This window comes from Homarus americanus, unplaced genomic scaffold (assembly GCF_018991925.1).
Source record: "Homarus americanus isolate GMGI-L3 unplaced genomic scaffold, GMGI_Hamer_2.0 scaffold34921, whole genome shotgun sequence".
Classification (NCBI taxonomy): Eukaryota; Metazoa; Arthropoda; class Malacostraca; order Decapoda; family Nephropidae; genus Homarus; species Homarus americanus.
Window position 1 is genome coordinate 21,775,586 of NW_024741901.1, and position 21,583 is coordinate 21,797,168.

General features: G+C 41.5%; 1 protein-coding gene across 3 annotated transcripts in view; it reads left to right on the plus strand.

Moving 5' to 3' along the window:
• The first annotated feature begins 3,017 nt into the window (after positions 1–3,017).
• Positions 3,018–21,583, plus strand: part of LOC121876061 — a 67,269-nt gene continuing 48,703 nt past the window's right edge. The window contains exons 1-5 of one of the 3 annotated variants that reach the window (XM_042380954.1): positions 3,018–3,299; positions 7,313–7,379; positions 8,759–9,084; positions 9,253–9,492; positions 9,930–10,025. In XM_042380954.1, coding sequence (XP_042236888.1) covers positions 7,322–7,379; positions 8,759–9,084; positions 9,253–9,492; positions 9,930–10,025 — 720 coding nt within the window. In that variant the 5' untranslated portion in view covers positions 3,018–3,299; positions 7,313–7,321. The remainder of the gene's footprint in view (positions 3,300–7,312; positions 7,380–8,758; positions 9,085–9,252; positions 9,493–9,929; positions 10,026–21,583) is intronic. The other 2 variants (XM_042380952.1, XM_042380953.1) reach the window with 2 other exon arrangements.

Below are 21,583 nucleotides of genomic sequence, written 5' to 3' on the forward strand. Positions count from 1 at the left end.
TATTTAACGGTTACTTGGTACATGACAAAACCAGGTCCAGGTTCAAATATTACAAAATAAATTACAACTGGATGATGGACGAGATGAGGAGTATACACAGGCCTGACTTACTAAGGAATAAGAATGCAGATGCTATGCTGAATATCATAGCCAGTAAAGTAAACCATTTGATCAACAATTATATACCAGACCAAGCCCAGTGCCTCCAGGAATACAAGGAGACCACTACACATGAATCATGCAGTCAGCAAAGTTAAGAAGAAATTTCAGGATTTCGAGATGTGGGTTCAGACAAATGATGAGCAGGACAGGAGGATGTATGCCAGATCCCGGAACCAAGCAAAGTCAGGGTGAAAAGGGCTGAAAAAGAGTTCCAGAGGCAGATTGCTAGCGAGGTCAAGTCAAACTCAAAGGCGCTTTTTACTGCTACGCAAAGTCAAAATTAAAAACGTGAGTAGGCATATCGGACCTGAGGCTTGAAGATGGTAGTTATGCAGATTCTGACCAGGATAAGGCAGAGGCATTGAACCAATTTTTGTCATCGGTGTTCACAAGAGAGGATGCGAACAATCTTCAGTGCACCATATCAGGGCCAGGACGCTTATGAACCTCTAGCTTTGACAATTTATTTCTTATAACCCCTTCTGTGAACACAATGTGGGTCAGCGCTGTGTCGATCCATCTGTCCTCAAACACAGGAAGATTGTTCACATCCTCTCTTGTGTAACTACCATCTTCAAGCCTCAGGTACAATACTTCTACTCGCGTTATTAATTTTGACTTTTGCATAGTGATAAAACACCTCTGGGTTTGACTTGACCTTACTTGCAACCAGCCTCTGGAACTCCTTTTCAGCCCTTCTACACTTTGCTTGGTTCCTGTCCTGCTCATCGTTTGACCTAACCAACACCATAAATTTATGGGTTTTCTTCTTAACTTTGTCACTCGCTGCATGGTTCATGTGTAGTGGTCTCTTTGTATTCCTGGAGGCACTGGGTTTGGTCTTGGGTATATAATTCTCAATCAAATAGTTCACTTTACTGGCTATGATATTCAGCGTATGTATCGGTATGTTGACAATGAGTTGAAGTTCTCGGGCCATTGGGAGAAGGTAAATCAGGCAAATAAATTATTGGGTCTTATAAGAAGGTCATTCAGATATCTAAACGGTCCGTCCCTCGTAACGATTTTCAAGAGTGAAGTGCTTCCCCCGGAGTACTGTCACCCCATCTGGTTCCCGAGGTATGCTAGGGACTGTCAGTTGGTTGAAAATGTTCAAAGGAGGGCCACCAGACTGGCACTTGCACTTCAGCACCTCAAGATTGGAAAAAAAATCCGAGTATCAATAATGCTGGGCTCTGTGTTGTCATCAGTAAATGTTTATAAATGTATGCGTGTACTGTACGACTTTTTATCCAATAAAATCAAATTGAATAAGAGCAAGAGCAATTTGTAATGACAATATTAATAATAATAGGCACACCAACACTAAAGATGAATTGGATGGTGCTCGTGGGCTGTGTATATAGACAATTCAAATATATAAAAAAAATCCACAATTATTTAAGGGGAACTATTTAATGGGATACAGGGTATTAATAATAGCGTTTCTTCAGAGGTATAAAACACTTCTGGCAGGACACAAATTGGTGAAAACTAAAGTAGTATATGTTATGTTATATCATATTCGCCACTTATCAGCCGTTTGGGCACTATCCATTGTTAGTACAGGTGGAAACCAGGGACCGGGAAACCTGTGGTGTTTGGTAGGGTCAGACTGGATATCACTCTTCTCACGTGTATCCGGGCCGAGGCTTGAACCCTTGTCATACGCGCGTTACCGATGTACTAAACATCTTCAAATATCAATAATTCATACCAATTGTAATTATAAAATAAAAATATTGTCTTAATAAAAAAAAATGGAGGTCGTAGTTTTATGTATAGAATAAATGGTCAAGTAAATTACTATAGCTTCTTTGTTCATCTATGAAAATCAGTGTTACCAATATGTTTGAAAAGTACTTTGGCTATGTTTGGCCGCCTTTGGCGTGTATTTTGGCGCAACGTCTATGTTGTCAATTCCCTGTTGTTTGTGGTAATTAGGCATGTATGGATTAAAGTGAACATTTATTAAATTTGAATTAAAAAAGACGTAATGAAACCAAGTTTATAGTGAAGGAGCCGGAATACGATATATGACAGCAAAAAATAATTCCAATCACATTTACCCAGAGCTCGTTTGAAATTGAGCACTCTATTGCATAAAAAATGTAAAACCCACGAGAATGAAACTGCTATATAATATAGTTGGAAAAACAGAAAGCTACTTAAGCATCAAAGGGAATATTTTCTAAGGCCATTGTACGAAAGAAAGACAAACAATAACTGGACTTGTGTATTCTTCTAAAAATGGAACCCTACATATTATTATTATTATTATTCACCAACACAAACTAGACAATTGAGGACAACGCTTGATCGGTCGGGTCAACAAACAGTTTATGATGTTTGAATGTGTCTGTTAACAAAACCAGTAAAGAGAGATGTGATTAACAATTCTGCTTTTTTCATTAATTTATAAAATTATATATGCTACAGCACCTCGATCAGTTACCTAAAGAGATTAGAACGCCTGCAGTTGCCTAGCTTATACTATAGGCGGATCAGGGTAGACTTAATTGAAGTTTATAATCATCTCAGAGGACATTACTCAGTCGGGTGTTCCCATCTGGAGCTGGCGGATGCCAGCCACACTGGTGGTCCACAAGTTAAGAAAATCCAGGCAAACTTTTTCGAAGTGAGAATTGTAAACTTCGAATATGCCAGGAAGCGTTGTGACAGCACCGACTATCGAGTGTAAACTCATTCAAGACTTGACCATCGCTGGCGCAGGTACAGATACATTCTGGAGCCAGTATACAGTACATACCCAGAGACAAAATATCTGTCCAATATCACTCCTTGTTCTGGCGCTATTAAGCCTGACTTGGCAACACTTTGCGCCAGACGTTGTCAATGGTGTGGCGTACTGGCGTTAACATCACGTTTATGTCCTCAGTCACTGTTCTGCTGTGAGTGTGTTAGGGTGTGTAGTAAGTGGTCGTAATGCAATACTTGTAGTTTATGAAGCTCTGACTGCTGCATCCCTGAAAGTCATACATTTGAAGTTATTTTAATGGACTTGTGAAAACCAAGACAAGATCTTCGTCGTCGACCTGAACTACTACAAGTGAACCACCGACGTCGGATATAAACTATTGTCGTCTGCTGGAGGGTCACTCAGCTGATTTCGACAGGTCAGTCACAGGTCGTATAGGCTCAGTAGAAGCTTGTTACTTACATATAACTGAAGTTGTTCCTATTACATTTTAAGTCAATTTGGTAATTATATAGAGCAACATCGATGTACATATTAACCCATATATTGTGTTTTCACACATAAACGTTGTTCACAGAGGTCGATCATTTAATTACCTTATTTACCTAATGGCCACCCACTAAGAGGTGGCCATGCCGAGGGAAGGAGGCCAGGGGCCTATGTAGGATCCTTCCATTGCTCTCGATAGGTTTGTTAGGGACCTTTTGAAGCCCAGTACTGTTCTTGTTTCCACAGCTTGAGCAGGTAGACCGTTCCATAGGTCTACCTGTTCAAACTGTTTACCTGTGTTTGTACAGGGGTATATATATTGTCTATTCACACGATGAATCATAACTAATATAGCAATTTTACCAAATGAATATCTATATATGTGGGCTTTGAAAAGGCATATCACATGTTACAGTGGGATGAGGAAGCACCATTAATGAAACCATATGGGGGAACGGCCTGGGTGTTTAAGTTGACAGCGAACTGAAGTTCTTGGATCATTGTGAGAAAAAGGTAATCAGGCAAATAATTCGGTAGGCTTTCAAGGAAGATCCGACACATACTGTATCCAACGATAGATAGTCCATCCCTCATGAACTCTTCCACATTGGAGTACTGTCATTCTGTTTGGCCCCAAGATATATGGTACAATAGTAAACACTGCCAAATGCTTGAGATTATCCAAAGGTGAGCCACCAGACTGATTTCTGCACTTAGGGACCTCTCGTACCAAGAGGGAGGTTACTGTATACAATACTCAGTCAAGTGTTCATATTTGGAGTGAGTAGCTGCCTGTCCTACTAAAAGTCACAGCCTCAAGGTAAAGAAGCCACTAGTTCAGAAAATTATCAGTTATCAGAGAGAACTTGTGTGGTATAAGAGTTGTGAACTCTTGGAATAATCTGCTAGTGTTGTGGCAACACCTAATTTGAGCTTATTTTAGGACAAACTTGACCAACACTGACGTATGTTTTGGTTCATTTTTATTTATTTAATTAATGGCCACCCACTAAAGACAGTTTTGCCATGGGAAGGAAGCCAGTGGTCTGTGGTAGCGGTCCAACGAATTACCCAAAAGTACCCAAAAGTATTTTAAATCAGGGTAAAATCTTAACGAATATATGTTTTACATCATTAAAACCTGATTAATAATGTTTTCATTGAAATGTAGTCAAATTAATGAAATAATAAACAGCGAAAAATGCTAAATTCCAAAGAGTCGCCTATCCAAAATGGAGATTTAATGACCGATGTTTCTGTTACTTTGGGATATTTAACATAGCCGTAGGATTTACTTTTCGGTAGGTTAGGTTAGCAAAGTGCATCACGATGGATCTGAGTTATCTCCCTTGTTCACGAACTCTTTGGAATTTAGCTTTCGCCAATACTGAAAGTTTTTTGCTGTTTATTATTTCATCTTACAAATTATTTTTACAAAATTACACTAAAAATATTATTAGACATGTTTTGTGTATGTATAACAGATATTCGTTAAGATTTTACCCTGATTTAATATACTTTTTGGTACTTTTGGGTAATTCGTTGGACCCATGTGGTAGTACCCCCCATTGTTATTGATAGTTTTGTCTTGGGCTATTTTAAAGCCCATTACTGTACTGTTCTCGATTCCCAGCTTGAGCTGGTAGACTGTTTCATACATCTAGAGCAAATTTTTTTCCCCGTGTTCATTCTACATGTTATGGCTCCTTGTGTTGATGGTGTGCGACATCACATTTTTCATCCCTTTCAAGGTTTTGAATGCCTTTTTGAGATCTGCTCTTTTGTGTCTTGTCTGAGGAGTTATTAGTCCTACTGCCCTCAGTCTATTTGGATTATCTTAGCTGCTCTGTGTTGCACCTTTTCAAGGGGTGCTAGGCCTTTCTGTTGGTAGGGTTTCCATGCCTGTATACCGTAATCCAGATTGGGATGTATGTGAGATTTATAAAGTTGAAGGCGCATTTTCCTATCTTTGTATTCGAAGGGAACTATGCTTTATAATGCCTCAAATATATATATATATATATATATTTTTTTTATATACAGTATACTCTTGTTCCCACTTGCTGCCCTGCCTTCAGTGACTGATCTATCACAATGCCTAGAACTTTTTCATTGTGTGCTCAGTATTTGCCAACAGTACATAACAGACATGACTGACCACCTAAGTGGCTAACAGGTCGATTTGTGGTGAAGAAAATATGATACAGTACATTATTGGATTGTTTTGCCAGTTATAAAAGGCACTGCAGCCTCCATAATGAAAAACAGCAGCAATATCATTTTGGGAAATTATTTCCAGCTGTTAACATAGGTTACTCACATGCTAATATCTCAGAAGAAAAATAATCGTCCTATTTGTATAGTATATCATAAAATATAGGAACTCTAATACTATGCTATATCTGAGGATTTGTGTAGGCTCATGGTGGCTCATTGTTAGGTCACAGTACCATGTGTATCATCAGATGCTCCAGTAAACAGATGCTCCAAGCAATTGCAATGTTTCACAGTCCTCCCAGACCAGAGAGGTGCAGATTTCTGCTAGGAATTAGAAGTTCGAAGAAGGTGCTGTATTGAGACACCAACTGTCTTCTTTGATGTGAGAATGCAAGATGTGTGAGAATAACGGCCAGATGGATGTTATGCAGCTTATTTCATCTTGTGTAAATTCCAACAACACTCTTACCTAATCATCATCTAAGTCCAAGATTGCAAATAAGAACTCTGCATGCTTCCCTGTTTGGCACTTGAATACTTTTGCTCTTTGCCTTACACAAGATGTAAGGGGGTACCCAATAAACTCATTCTTATGCTGCATGGGGCAAATTTGAATCTGCTAATTTATCTCTGGAAATGAAGTAAATCCAGAGCTTTGATGTAAGCTATGCCGATAATAAATGAAAATGAGCAGACAGCAGGTGTGAGTAATCTCTTGCTTTACCTAACCAATCTTTACCTATGTAACCTAACTTTACCTAACCTTAACTTACCTTTGTCTTGCAAATACAGTACAGTATACTGTACTGTATAAATATATATATATTTTTTCATATAAATCAAACCGTTAGTACAGCTCTTGAAATCTATGTAGATTTTTATATAGAGAGATAGAGCATAAAAAAAAAGAACATATAAGCTTTCGTCTCAAAATTCATATTTTTTCCAGTTAGTGTTATCCCAAGTTACACGAACGTTCGCTATGTGAATATATGCTGACACAAGTATTTTATTCTTAAACCTCTTTCTCACTATACAAAAGCTATGGTCCCTTAAGTAGGCAAATACTGTACTGTAATTGTCTTTTACTGCAAATTATATAGTGTGTTGCTTTGAGAAATTTTTCCTAGATAATCTAAGTTGGATGTCAATTATCTACTGATTATACCGTATGTAAATTATTTGTGTTGAATAATCTGGTGTTATCTCACAATATCATGCAAGGCACAATGGGCTTAATGTGTTTTATACGCTGCGGCTCTTGGCGACACAACCATCGCAGGGGGATAAAAAGTTTAACATTGAGTACTTCTTAGTTCCATATTCCTTGGCACAACCTATGGTAGCCTGCAACAATTTGTTTCCTATCACCTTCCAGTTGTTGCTTCATGTTATAGCTAAGGTTTGACCCAAGATTTTAGTTCTTAGTTTGATATTTGATGTACTGTACTGTACAGGGGTAGGAAAGGAATCATATTCATTCTTGGTAATGCAATTTCAGATATATATCTTTGAAATTGGATGAGAAAAAGCTGTCTTGTACCTGTACTACTGTGCAAAATTCAGAATAGTACTGTATCCCTATTCACATGTACACACTCACTCTGAAGTAGCTAATACACTACCATATGCATATTTTGTAAGCTGTGACTTCCTTTTTTTTATCTTGGGTGTTGTTGACACTGTAGACTTGAGTTAATGCAGTTGTACATGATCATGTTTCAGGATGTGTGGATGATTTCCCCTCTGAGGAGAAGACCTGGGAGCAGTAACCCACAAGGGTGGTCATTGTGTAAGGCTGATCAGTTATATCCTGTCCCTCTTGTAGCTCACGGCCACTTGCTGGGTCATCCTTGGTTGGTCTTGGTAGTACTATTCTTTACTTGGTTGGTGTTAGATAGTTTTACAGTACAGTATTTGATGGTTGCTTGGTTTATATTTGGTTAAGGAGTACAGTACATGTACCGTAATGTATAAGTATGATACATTTATTTATCTTAATACTCAACTGTAGTTATGACATGGTGTGAGTGATGGAACTGTTTTTCACATGTCTTTTTTAGTTGATTTAGGTAAATTAATATCATCTAGAGTATCAGGGAATGTGGTGATTGGTTGTACAGGAACTACTGTACTATACTGTAGTACAGTACAGTATATATAAATATTCTCTCCCTAAAAGGTTGAGAGCTACGGTAATTGATATTATGCTTGTTTTAGCACAAATAAGTTGAATAATAGTTTTAGATGGTGTTTACAGTACAATATAATACAGTTTACACTACTTTTATTAGTTTGGTTACTTTGTAACATATTAATCTGTTGTTTGTAACAGTACAGTATCTCTCTTTGTTGTTTGTAGTCAGTTGATGAGTACTGTATATGGCAGCAATATCTTCCTGTTGGAGATGTAGCCAGTTAATGGGTATGTTACAGCAGTATTTTCTTGTTGGAGATGTAGACAGTTAATGGGTGTGTTGCAGCATTATTTTCTTGTTGGAGATGTAGCCAGTTAGTGGGTGTGTTGTAGCAGTATTTCCCTATTGAAGATGTAGCCAGTTAATGGGTATGTTACAGCAGTATTTTCTTGTTGGAGATGTAGCCAGTTAATGGGTATGTTGTAGCAGTATCTTCCTGTTGGAGATGTAGCCAGTCAATGGGTATGTTGTGTATTGGAGTCTCTGTGCTTAATAAATCGTCTGGTGCTAGCCAAATAAAATATTAGAAAGTGGTGTCCCATAGTGAAGAGGTTAGATGATATGTTACTGTATCATCAATTTTATTTGCCTGGGAGCCAGTGTGCTTAAGTACCATATCTGAAGGTTGCAGTGTCTCCTTATTGTTGTGCTTATAGTACTGTACAGGTAGTGGTTGGTAGTGTTGTAGTACCTTTGGGATTGGAGATGACTGCATTGGTGAATAACTTTCTTTGTAGATGGTGTTTTGGGGAACATATACTGTACCTGTTCTGAATATACTACTGTACATTATACCTCTCCTATAATTAAAATTGGTATATTGTACAGTACAGTACTGTATCAGTAAAATGATCTCTGTTTGTTTAATTTTTTATGAATAACTCTCATGTTAAAGGAAACTTTTTTGGGAAATGTCATTTATTGTATGAAGATTAAATGTTAATCAGAATTATGTTTGTTTGTTCTTCTCCAGATGAGGGTTGTAGTACACATCTGTTTACCGGAATGGTAGGCGGGAGTGTGGGCAGGATACTGGGTGCAGGAGGGGCAACTCAAAATGCTCTTGAATATGGCCCCCCAGCGCCCACTGTCGCTGCTCCTCACACCACATCACACACTACACTGCACCCCACCACAGCAGCCACTGATCATCTCTCTTTTGTGGCAAGTGGAACGTTGAGTGAAACACTGTATTCTTCCCTTAAAAGTATCTACGACAGAATGACCAACTACACAAATTCTTGTCAGGCCAACTGTTCTGGTCGTGGCGAGTGCCTCAACGGTACCTGCTTTTGTCTGGTATGTTCAGGTATATTGATTTGAAACATAAAATAATAATATTACATACTGTAGGTGTGTAAGATGTTGATAAAAGTATTTTCTTCTCTTGAAGGTAATTAATTTTATGAAATAATTTACACTTTTTCATATTTACTGTAATGTACAGTGCAGTATTTCTGTTTACAGGTTCAGTATGAGGGAGATACTTGCAGGGATCCCAACCTTGCATACTTTATCAGTTTTGCCACTGTATTTTACCTCATAGCAGCAGTCAGTTTGGCCCAGCTGGTGGTGTGTATTCGGGCAGAGTATATGAAACAAAAGACACCGTCCCTTAGGCGGGCATGTCGAGTCACCACACAGAAGATGCTATATGTAATAACCTTTGTTGCTGCCACCCTCAGAGGAGTCTACTTTTCCTCTCCTGTAAGTATTAAGAATTATTAGTTTATGTATCTTAGATACTGCTTAGGTTTCCATTATTAAGACAGGTGATCATTAATTTCAAACAGGGAAAGAATCATTATTTTGGAAAATTTCACTTAAGAAAAATTACCTAATCTATTGATTTTTGTTTAGAGTTGGGGTCTGCATCTTTAACATCATATTGAAAGTGAGGAGTCATCCCCTCAGGAATCTTTGTTGATGTTTCATAATCTCTCTTTAAAAAATTCAAATAAAACTTAGGATTTTTAGTTGTATATTATTGTACTGTATTAAAGTTATTGTTGATCTGTCATACCATTGGAACTAATTTATTTAAAAAAAAAAACATACATTTTATTATTCTGTAACATTTATAGAGATTTTTATAAAATTTCTTAATAGTAATACAAGTACTTGTTTGACTTTTTTGTTCATAGTCAAATGCTGACCTGATGCTGGCACCATCCTTTATGAGTGCTTTCTACCCCATCATCCTCAGTGCTGGCTCCCTCATCGTCTGCTTTTGGGCTGAGGTAAGTACTGTAACATGCTAGTATATTATTGTTAAAACTTAATAGTACAGTACTGTACATATATTAAGTTAAATGTTGATACAGCACATCTATTGTGAATCTTATGACATTACCTTTTTCCTCTTCTGTCCTAGACAACAATATCACTTCACCCATCACCAGCCTCTTACTAACTTCCCATACATTATAACTTCTCACCTTACCTAGGAGTTTTAAGGCATGAGGTAATGGGCCTTAGGGACATTAGCTGCATGTGCTGTGCAGCATTGGGAAGAGTGCAGATAGGGCTTACTTTTAAGCTCCCCCTGGCTAGGAGTGCCTTCAGAGCTATTCCCTGGGAAGTTTTACACTTCTCACAAAACAGTGACATTTTGTGCCAGCTAAGGTTGATTTCTCGGGATTTTCCTGTGCACTACCTATCCTTAATAATATAATGATTTTTAGGTTAAGCTCAAGTTTAGGTAGATTAAGTTTGGTAGGTAGATATATACGACTCTGCTATCCTCAAGTATTAGCCCCAGCCTACCCAAGAACACGTGGTTCACCTTCATCACTCCTTGAAGCCGAGACATTTACACTGTTTTTTTATTTATTATTTTTTTTATAGTTCATGCTTCAGAAATTTAGGTCTTCAAGCACTTAATCAGAGTAGGTCCATACACTTAACAGCAACTATTAAAATTACGGAAAATAATTCTTCATAAAACTACAAATGATAAATTAATAATAATCCTGGAATCCATCGTCTGCATTTAGGGAAATAAAAGTGAAAACTTCACAAGTTAAATAAAATATATATTTCGTATTTTTTTTTATTGTTGACCTGTGTATTTGGGTATTAAGAATACGCGCTTTAAAGGCCAATCGGTGGAGAGGAGGTTAAAGGAACGCAGTAATACGTACTGTATACACATAACATTAATATCGCGATGAGGATAAATTTTACTATGACAAAGATCGGATGTACAGTAAGTTCCAAATATTGCACTGTAATCCAGTAAAGCTGGCGAGCCAGCCGTTATTAGTAACAATTGATAATTCATGTATTGTATATTTTGTACCAGTGAAAAGTTAAAAGTAATTGTCACCGCATATTTTCACGGGAGTATAGATATAGTTGATAAAGTATATGAATTTTGAATAGAATTACGCATGGTGTGGCTTAAGTGATAAATATTATATGTATGTTAGTGTTGTTGGAGAGGGAAGGCAAGGATGTGTGGAACGCGTCATGTATCGACCCAGGTGCGGCTGCACTCAGTGTGGGTGCACCTGTACTCAGCTGGGCCTCACGTCACGGGCCGTTTGCCGTTTTCCCAGGCCTTGAGGTAGCCATGACGGGGCTGATGATTGGTTGAGGTAGGGCTGAGGTGAGGGAGCAGAGTCAAGTATAGGCAGACTGATGAAGAAAGGTTGGCGGGGTAGGGAGGGATACTGCAGCTGAAGTGACAGTAGTAGATGGTGTAGGTGTGTTAATGTAGAATATTGTAGATCAACACACCTACACCATATGGTAGGCAAAGAAACTTGAAACGAAATTATTCTCACTAAATTAAAATCAAGATAAAAGCTATCCTCCATGTATTTTTGCTCCACAAAATCGACATTTAATTGGCATGCTGTATGAATTTTCTTATATACTGTACTGTGTGATTCTTCCATATGCAGTGAGGGCGGCAGGCTTGTGAATATACTCGCATATATCACCATGGTGATATATTCAAGTCATTGTTGACCGATGTTGAACTTAGAAATTTGATGCCATCATTTTAGTTAGTTGAAACTAATCTTGCAGGTTGTTAACTGTTATGACTACTGAGCAGAACATGTTTTGATAATGCGAGTTCTAAACGTATCTGGTGGTAAGCGAGAGTTGGATTTATATTTATACTTTTTTGACATTTACTTATCGTGGTTGGAATTACTATCATGCTTTTTTACAATTACAAATATTCCTATTTTATTTATACGTATCTACATAGTAGAAAAAAAACTTGTACCCTTGAAGTCATCGTTATCACATCCTTGGCGTGGATATCAGGGATTTGTGTTACTGAAGGGTTACACTACATTACTCTAGAAAAAGCAAACTTTGTTATCGATGAAAACCTGACTTGTAAGATTTTTTTTCCAAATTCTCCTTCGGTTAAACGTAGTTCAACAATTGAATTTTTTATGTCCACAAATTACACTCAAGTGTGTGACAGTTTTATACGTTTAATGTCGGGACGAGACAATTGTGTGGTGTATTGTGTTGTCAATACTGGTCATGTTAGGCGTGGATTAGATTTTTTTTTTAAACGCGTGTGGGCTTAAAAGTATATATATATATATATATATATATATATATATATATATATATATATATATATATATATATATATATATATATATATATATATATATATATATATATATATATATATATATATATATATATATATATATATATATATATATATATATATATATATATATATATATATATATATATATATATATATACAGTAGAAACTTGGAAATTTGACTGGTAAATACTAATAGGAAAATGATTCTAGAACTAAAAGCAAGAGCAATGAATTTCCGTGCCTGAAACAACAGACGGAAAGAAGAGTACTGTTCACTAATTTGGAAACAAAGATGAAAATACACTGATGCTTTCAGGAAAAAATATATATATTTAGTGAAAGAGTGTGGATCCCCAACAAGATATAGTGCATCAGACGTTCCCAGACAGTAAAGACTGGCGAGAATTAATAACCATCGACACTGACGCAATTTTGTGGTAGCTTTAATTTACCAGGTCACTGAAATCAAAAACATAACTGCTGCTGGGTAATTTCTATCCAACTTAGAGTATGTGAGAGAAATGGGGCATTGTTTTTTGTTGTGGCTGCCAGGTTTTATTATCGTTACCCACGCTAGAGTTGGAAAAGGGGCCGTAAACGATGATCAGGATTGGTGCTTTTGTTCTTTGGTGAGAATATTGTCCCAGACAAAATCCCGCTAGTCCTGAGACACCATTATGTAGAGTGGATGGTGTTATAGTGTGGGGTGATAAGGGGAGAGTGTTATTGTGTGTGGGGTGATAAGGGGAGTGTGTTATTGTGTGTGGGGTGATAAGGGGAGTGTGTTATTGTGTGTGGGGTGATAAGGGGAGTGTGTTATTGTGTGGGGGTGATAAGGGGTGTGTTGTGTGTGTGGGGTGATAAGGGGTGTGTGTGTGTGGGGTGATAAGGGGTGTGTTGTGTGTGGGGGTGATAAGGGGAGTGTGGGGTGGGGGTGTGTGTGTGTGTGGGGTGATAAGGGGTGTGTTGTGTGTGTGGGGTGATAAGGGAGTGTGTTGTGTGTGTGGGGTGATAAGAGTGTGTTGTGTGTGTGGGGTGATAAGGGGGTGTGTTATTGTGTGGGGGTGATAAAGTGTTATTGTGTGGGGTGATGGGGAGTGTGTGTGTGTGTGGGGTGATAAGGGGTGTGTTATTGTGTGGGGGTGATAAGGGAGAGTGTGGGGTGATAAGGGAAGTGTGTTATTGTGTGTGGGGTGATAAGGGGAGTGTGTAGGGTGTAGGGAGAGTGTGTGGTAGTAGTGGGAAGGGCTGCAGTGTGGTGGAATAGGGAGGGAGGGAAAATGGGTGGTGTTACATTATGTGGTGGAAGATGGGGAGGAGAGAATGGGTGGTAATGAGGTGGAATAGAGAGGGGAATGGGGAGTTGTTTGAGCTACACTGCAGCTACAGTGTTAGGTGGGGGAGTGGATGGTACTACAGCGTGTGGTTGAGGTGGTCGCCCCCCAACAGGACAGGTCTACCAGGATCAATACACCACTACGACGCACTGCCGTTCACGTCCGCGTTTTGTCACTCAGCAACACACTACTGGTTCACGCCAACACCTGGACTTTCGTTACTTACGATCATGAACAAGTCTATCAATACAAAGACAGGCCCACAGACTTCTATATGACGTGTGTTCTTATTGGTTGGGTAATGTAAACACAATTTGGTGATCGTGTTTGGTGTATAACAGTTGGTGGTGGTGTAAAACAGTAGGTCATGGTGGTGGTGTAAAACAGTAGGTCGTGGTGGTGTAAAACAGTAGGTGGTGGTGGTGTAAAACAGTAGGTGGTGGTGTAAAACAGTAGGTGATGGTGTAAAACAGTAGGTAGTGGTGTAAAACAGTAGGTGATGGTGTAAAACAGTAGGTGGTAGTGTAAAACAGTAGGTGGTGGTGTAAAACAGTAGGTGGTGGTGTAAAACAGTAGGTGGTGGTGTAAAACAGTAGGTAATTAATTGTAAAACAGTAGGTAGTGGTGTAAAACAGTAGGTAATTAATTGTAAAACAGTAGTGGTAGTGTAAAACAGTAGGTGGTGGTGTAAAACAGTAGGTAGTGGTTAAAAACAGTAGGTGATAGTGTAAAACAGTAGGTGGTAATTATTAAAACAGTAGGTGGTGGTGTAAAACAGGAGGTGGTAGTGTAAAACAGTAGGTGGTGGTGTAAAACAGTAGGTGGTGGTGTAAAAATAGGTTATGGTGGTACACAGAACATCATAGTAAATGCCACTTGCCTAGAGTATATGATGGGCGCTGGACAGTGTTTGGAAGCATCGGACGTATACAGTCAGATGCTGTAATTGTTTTACCTCCCTCCCCCAATAGCCGGAACCACGGCAAGTGAAGGCTTGGTGATCGGACAAACACCCCTCCCCCGTCTAAACGTTGCTAGGTGGTATTGGAACTATCGTGGCTGGCGATGTTGCATTGCGTCAGTATCGGCCTTCACTGGCTGTGGCTCCTGACTGTGTGTGTGTGTGTGTGTGTGTGACCTTTAAAGATGTAAAAAAAAATATGCCGAGGAGATATAATGCCGAACCTTCCTCAATTTTTGTATGTGTTTATTTTTGAGGAATTTATCGTTGACATAACACTGATTGTTGGGAAATAAGCACACCATAAATTTAACACATACTGTACACACACTACCATGAGTACACACACCAACGGTCACCTACACAAGGTCAGTTGATAAAGTAGACTATACTCTTTATTTATATAGTTGGATCACCTGAATATTTGTCGCCTCCCTCCAGTTTATTTCAATTTAAGATTAACCACACTGATCTAACCTACCCTGGCTTAATCTACCCTATCCTACCCTAACCTAATCCCTAGCGTTATGGTGGTTAATCTTCAAGTGAAATAAACTTAGGGGGCGAATTTACCAAGTCAGTTCAAAGACGTATGGATTATACCCAAACTGGCGGACAGTGGGAGGCAGAGGTAATCCAGCTTGTTACTTGACTGCGTTCCTCTCGCCCCGGATGGCATGGTGGTGTTTGTTGACCATGTATACCACGTCACACTCCTGTTTTAGGGAAATTACAACACTTTTATGACACACCGGTTAATGTTAATTATATTAAAATACTTGCCTTTGTTCTGCCACACCTGTTAATGTTCGTTGTATTGTGATTGGTGACCTCGATATCCATCACATACTTCTTGTTGTTTGTCATTGGCTGTTGTAATTATCAACACGATAACAAAGTTAACGTCAGTGAAGTGTAACCGGTAATCAAACATGAAGCGTAGACAGGCAACAGAAGGGTCTCGTGGAGTGTGGAAACTTTTGGTGTTTTGACTCGTGCTTCCCATATGGACGCTGCTATGCTTCACCTTGCACAGGATATAACGGGGTGCCTAATAAACTATCCCCGCGCTGCGTGAGCCAAATATAAATGTGACGGTGTGGAGTTGTGGTCATTTGGATTTTGCTGTGGCGGAAAATTTCTCGCCTGTACGGTAGTGGTAACCTTGTTCGAGCTGACGCTGGTGCTCTTACCTCGTAGGGAAGTAGTTTTTGTGTCTAAGGAGAAGCCAAGTGCTAGTTAGCACCTCATCCGTGTCTATGTTTTTCCCTTCCTTTTTTGGATTATGTGTTTGTGTGATAGCAGTAGCAGTGTGTGTATTTATGTATATGTGCGTGTTTATTTTTGTATAGTGGAGTGTGCGCGCGTTTCCTTTATCAGTTTATGATGTGTGTGTGTATTTATTGTTTCCGTACTTAGTGAGATTTTGTGGTTTGGCTGATAGCTCTCTGCATTTATGTGTTTAGGCAAGTGTGTGTATATATATATATATATATATATATATATATATATATATATATATATATATATATATATATATATATATATGCTTATTTCTGTTTAGTGAGGTGTGTGCTTGCTTGCTTGCTTATTTGAAAGATGTTCCTGACTGTTGAGGAAGTGAATATGTAATTATTAGATATTATAAGGACGAACTAGAATGTGACCTTTTGAGTGTGACTTAAGAGTGTCACGCTGGTGGCTGTTTACCTAATCTGGCTAGTGAGGGGGGTTGTGGCGACACCCCCTGTGTTGAGGTTTATTAAGGGCGGCTGGGCTAGTAAGGGTGAGGGTTGTCTGGGTAGAGGAAGGATTAGAGGGTGTCAGGGCTGAAGTGTGAGGGTGTTGTCAGGGCGTGGAGAGATGAGGGAGGTTTCGGGATGGGGCGGGAAGGTCCAACTTAGGGTATCGATCGACATGCCATATCTCAAGGTCCTCACCACCACCACACCCCAACGCCACCCGCCAACCACCCACGCCCCAACCACCCGCCCCAGCCACCCCGCCCCAGCCACCCGCCCCAGCCACCCGCCCCCAACCAACCACTCATCCAACCAACCACTCATCAACCAACCACGCCCCCAACCAACCGCCCCCAGCCACCCCGCCCCCCAGCCACCCAAGCCCCCCAACCAACCACTCCCCAACCACCCACTCGTCCAACACTAGCTAACTCATGCTTTTCATCGCTTGCTGCTTTTCCGCCCACACACACACACACTACAGCACCCTCCTTCTCCCCTCACCCTCCCTTCTCCCCTCCACCCTCCCTTCTCCCCTCCACACCCTCCCTTCTCCCCTCCACCTCCCCTCCCCTCCACCCTCCCTTCTCCCCTCACACCCTCCCTTCTCCCCTCCACACCCTCCTTCTCCCCCTCCACCCCTCCCTTCTCCCCTCCACACCCCTCCCTTCTCCCCTCCACCTCCCTTCCCCTCCACACCCTCCCTTCTCCCACACCCTCCCTTCTCCCTCACACCCTCCCTTCTCCCCTCACACCTCCTCTCTCCCCTCACACCCTCCCTCTCCCCCCACACCCCTCCCTTCTCCCCTCACACCCTCCCTTCTCCCCCTCACACCCTCCCTTCTCCCTCACACCCTCCCCTTCTTCCCTCCACACCCTCCCTTCTCCCTCACACACCTCCCTTCTCCCTCACACCCTCCTTCTCCCTCACACCCTCCCTTCTCCCCCTCACACCTCCTTCCCCTCCTCACACCCTCCCTTCCCTCACACACCCTCCCTTCCTCACACCCTCCCTTCCCTCACACCCTCCCTTCCTCACCCTCCTTCCCTCCACCCCTTCCCTCACACGCTTCCTTCCCTCACACCCTCCTTCCATCACACCCTCCCCCAGTTAGCGTTATGAGCCATCGAGGTCGACCGAGGTCACCCAGTGTGAAAGTGGACGGTGAGATTTGACCTATGTTACGAAATTTTGGCTGTGTTTATCGTTACAGGGCCGGTTTATCGTTACTGTACTGGGGCTGTGTGTTACTGTACTGGGGCTGTGTTTATCGTTACTGTACCTGTGTTTATCGTTACTGTACTGGGGCTGTTTATCGTTACTGTACTGGGGCTGTGTTTATCGTTACTGTACGGGGCTGTGTTTATCGTTACTGTACTGGGGCTGTGTTTATCGTTACTGTACTGGGGCTGTGTCATCGTTACTGTACTGGGCGGTCATCGTTACTGTACTGGGGCTGTGTTTATCGTTACTGTACTGGGGCTGTGTTTATCGTTACTGTACTAGCTGTGTTTATCGTTACTGTATTGGGGCTGTGTTTATCGTTACTGTACTGGGGCTGTGTTTATCGTTACTGTACTGGGGCTGTGTTTATCGTTACTGTACTGGGGCGTGTTTATCGTTACTGTACTGGGGCTGTGTTTATCGTTACTGTACCGGGGCTGTGTTTATCGTTACTGTACTGGGGCTGTGTTTATCGTTACTGTACTGGGGCTGTGTTTATCGTTACTGTACTGGGGCTGTGTTTATCGTTACTGTACTGGGGCTGTGTTTATCGTTACTGTACTGGGGCTGTGTTTATCGTTACTGTACTGGGGCTGTGTTTATCGTTACTGTACTGGGGCTGTGTTTATCGTTACTGTACTGGGGCTGTGTTTATCGTTACTGTACTGGGGCTGTGTTTATCGTTACTGTACTGGGGCTGTGTTTATCGTTACTGTACTGGGGCTGTGTTTATCGTTACTGTACTGGGCTGTGTCTATCGTTACTGTACTGGGGCTGTGTCTATCGTTACTGTATTGGGGCTGGTTTATCGTTACTGTACTGGGCCAGGTTATCGTTACTGTACTGGGGCTGTGTTTATCGTTACTGTATTGGGGCTGTGTTTATCGTTACTGTACTGGGGCTGTGTTTATCGTTACTGTACTGGGCTGTGTTTATCGCTACTGTACTGGCTGTACGTTACTGTACCGGGGCTGTTTATCGTTACTGTACCGGGCTGTGTTTATCGTTACTGTACCGCTGTATTTATCGTTACTCTACTTGGGCTGTGTTTATCGTTACTGTAATTGGGCTGTTTATCGTTACTGTACTGGGGCTGTGTTTATCGCTACTGTACTGGGCTGTGTTTATCGTTACTGTACCGGGCTGTGTTTATCGTTACTGTACCGGGCTGTGTTTATCGTTACTGTACCGGGGCTGTATTTATCGTTACCTACTTGGGCTGTGTGTTTATCGTTACTGTACCGGGCTGTTTATCGTTACTGTACGGGCTGTGTTTATCGTTACTGTACCGGGGCTGTGTTTATCGTTACTGTACCGGGGCTGTGTTTATCGTTACTGTACCGCGGCTGTGTTTATCGTTACTGTACCGCGGCTGTTTATCGCTACTGTACCGGGGCTGTGATTATCGTTACTGTACCGGGCTGTGGATTATCGTTACTGTACCGGGGTTGTTTATCGCTACTGTACCGGGCCTGTTTATCGTTACTGTACCGGCTGTTTATCGCTACTGTACCGGGGCTGTTTATCGCTACTGTACCGGGGCTGTTTATCGCGACTGTACCGGGGCTGTGTTCCCATTTGCTTTACTGTATTTGTAATGTGACCTAGCATGACTTTTATACAGTATATATATTTACGGTATATATTTTACTTGTGAGTTCACCTAACCCACAGGAGAGAGCACACGTAGATGGAAGAAGGATAACATTGGTGGCAGTGAGGTGTTACTTCTGAAGGCATCCGGGTGCAGTGCAATAACTTAAGTAAACATGAGATTCGTTTAAAGTACTATGCTAATAACTTGACTCATTACACAGCGTAACCTTGACCTGATTCTTTAATTGGTAGCTGGCTTAATATTTTAATCAGCATGTAAGTCGTAGTAATAACACTGCTAAGCCGCCTTCAGTAATATGGGTTTGAGACAGCGTTATGTTACACAACTCCCGCGGCTCACTTCCTAGAAATTGCCTACTATCTATTCCTATCGCACCGCCATGTTGCATTCGACTTTGTTTTATTCAGGGTTATGGTCTACCACTGTTGTATGCAGCTTTTGATCACCTGAAGATTAAATACACCTGCGTATTTTATATGTTGATTAAAGTTTAAACACAGTGACTCTATAAGGGGTTAGATTAAGTTAGTATGTGGGTGTTTCATCAGCAGGTGAAGTAAGGTAGGTGTCTATAGGTGATCCTAGCCTTTTCCCTACGCTGGTGACATTACTGGACGTACAATTGGCTCTACGGCATATAATTAAGGTTTTATAGTCGATTATGACATTTTCACCTGCCCAGAACAAATTATGGATCAACCAAGCCAACTCCACCCCACCCCCTCAGGTAGCATTAGGGTGGTAAATTTTTAGGTGAAGTGAGCTGTGGTGTTTAATAGTCATGTGATCTCATATTATGTGGAACTGTCTCTCTGAGTTTCATTTACCTATCTCCAGTATAAATTGTTATAAGTGAGTAAGTTCTTGTCACCAGAAATTTGCTGTGAATTACATCAGGAGACGATTCATTTGTTGAGGAATATTACACCATTGTTGAAGCTCGAGGAGTGTTTATAAGGTGTGCATACAAAACACCTTTCACACTAATGACAACATAACCTTACTACGATAGAAAAACGTACGTGTGTGTGTGTGTGTGTTCACCAGACTGGCCTTCCGCCTCACGGGCAGTTTACATTAACCAAGAGCTCATTTATCAACGCGATTACGATAACTCAAACAAAGATCAAATCAAAGAATGAGCGCCTCGCTATCCCCCCAGGCCAACGAGCACGTAACGCAACCAACATATCAACGAGCCCAGGGCATTGTTACCATGGATCAACGCACCTTTATGAACCAGTGGATGGACGGGTCAAAAATCACTGTACTACTGGATCAATGGGTCTACATCGCCAGAGGATCAACACCCTACCCTAAGTGTTCTGTCTGACCTATGAACGCTGTCTTGGCCTTCAAATCTCTTTCCTGTAGCTATGCCAGTGATGTGTGTGTGTTGCCACATGTAGGTGACCTCAGAGTAGCCTGGTCACCTACAGGGTAACTTCCGGCTGGCAGTGACCTTTTAACTCCTTGTGTGGACTCAATGCCCACCTCAAGGCGCTTCACCTTGACGGTGGTGACTACTGTGTGGTATAGTAGGAGATAGGCACACACACACACACACACAGAAAGGTGAGAGAGACGCGATCTGTGTAAACAACTCCTCATGTCCTTCACGTGGGCGGAGTGTGTGTGTTGGGTAGACTACGAGATTCTCGTTGCCTCTCTGCTTTTATAATGCTCACTTCCGCCATGTTACCAATTAAATATCAGCAGGAAACTCTTCTTGCATATAAACAAGGCTGGCATGTTCGAGTTGGTATTTTCGTGGCAACAATGCTGCAAAACACTGTGACGTGACTGGCTAGCTGGCACGGGGATTGGTCGGAGTTGAGTGTGTATGAGTGGCTATCCCCCCCAAGTACACCTGCCTGTACCCACAACATGCCAGACCCCTGAGCGCTAATGACGTCACCATGCTTACTTTTTCTCCCCACTATCTCCTCCCCACCATACCATCTCCCCTCCCCAACACCATCTCCCCTCCCTAACACCCACTTCCCTTCCCAGCAACATCTCTCCTCCCTAACACCCACTTCCCTCCCCAGCAACATCTCTCTTCCCCACCACCACCACCTCCTCCCACCACCACCTCCTCTCCTCCCCCACCACCACCTCCCTCTCCTCCCCACCACCACCACCTCTCCTCCCCAACACCACCCACCTCCTCCCTCCTCCCCACCACCACCACCTCCTCTCCTCCCCCACCACCACCACCTCCCTCTCCGCCCCACCACCTCCTCTCCCCACCTCCTCTCCTCCTCTCCTCCCCCCCCCTCTCCTCCCCAGTACCACCACACCACACCCCAGGCCGTCCCACACAT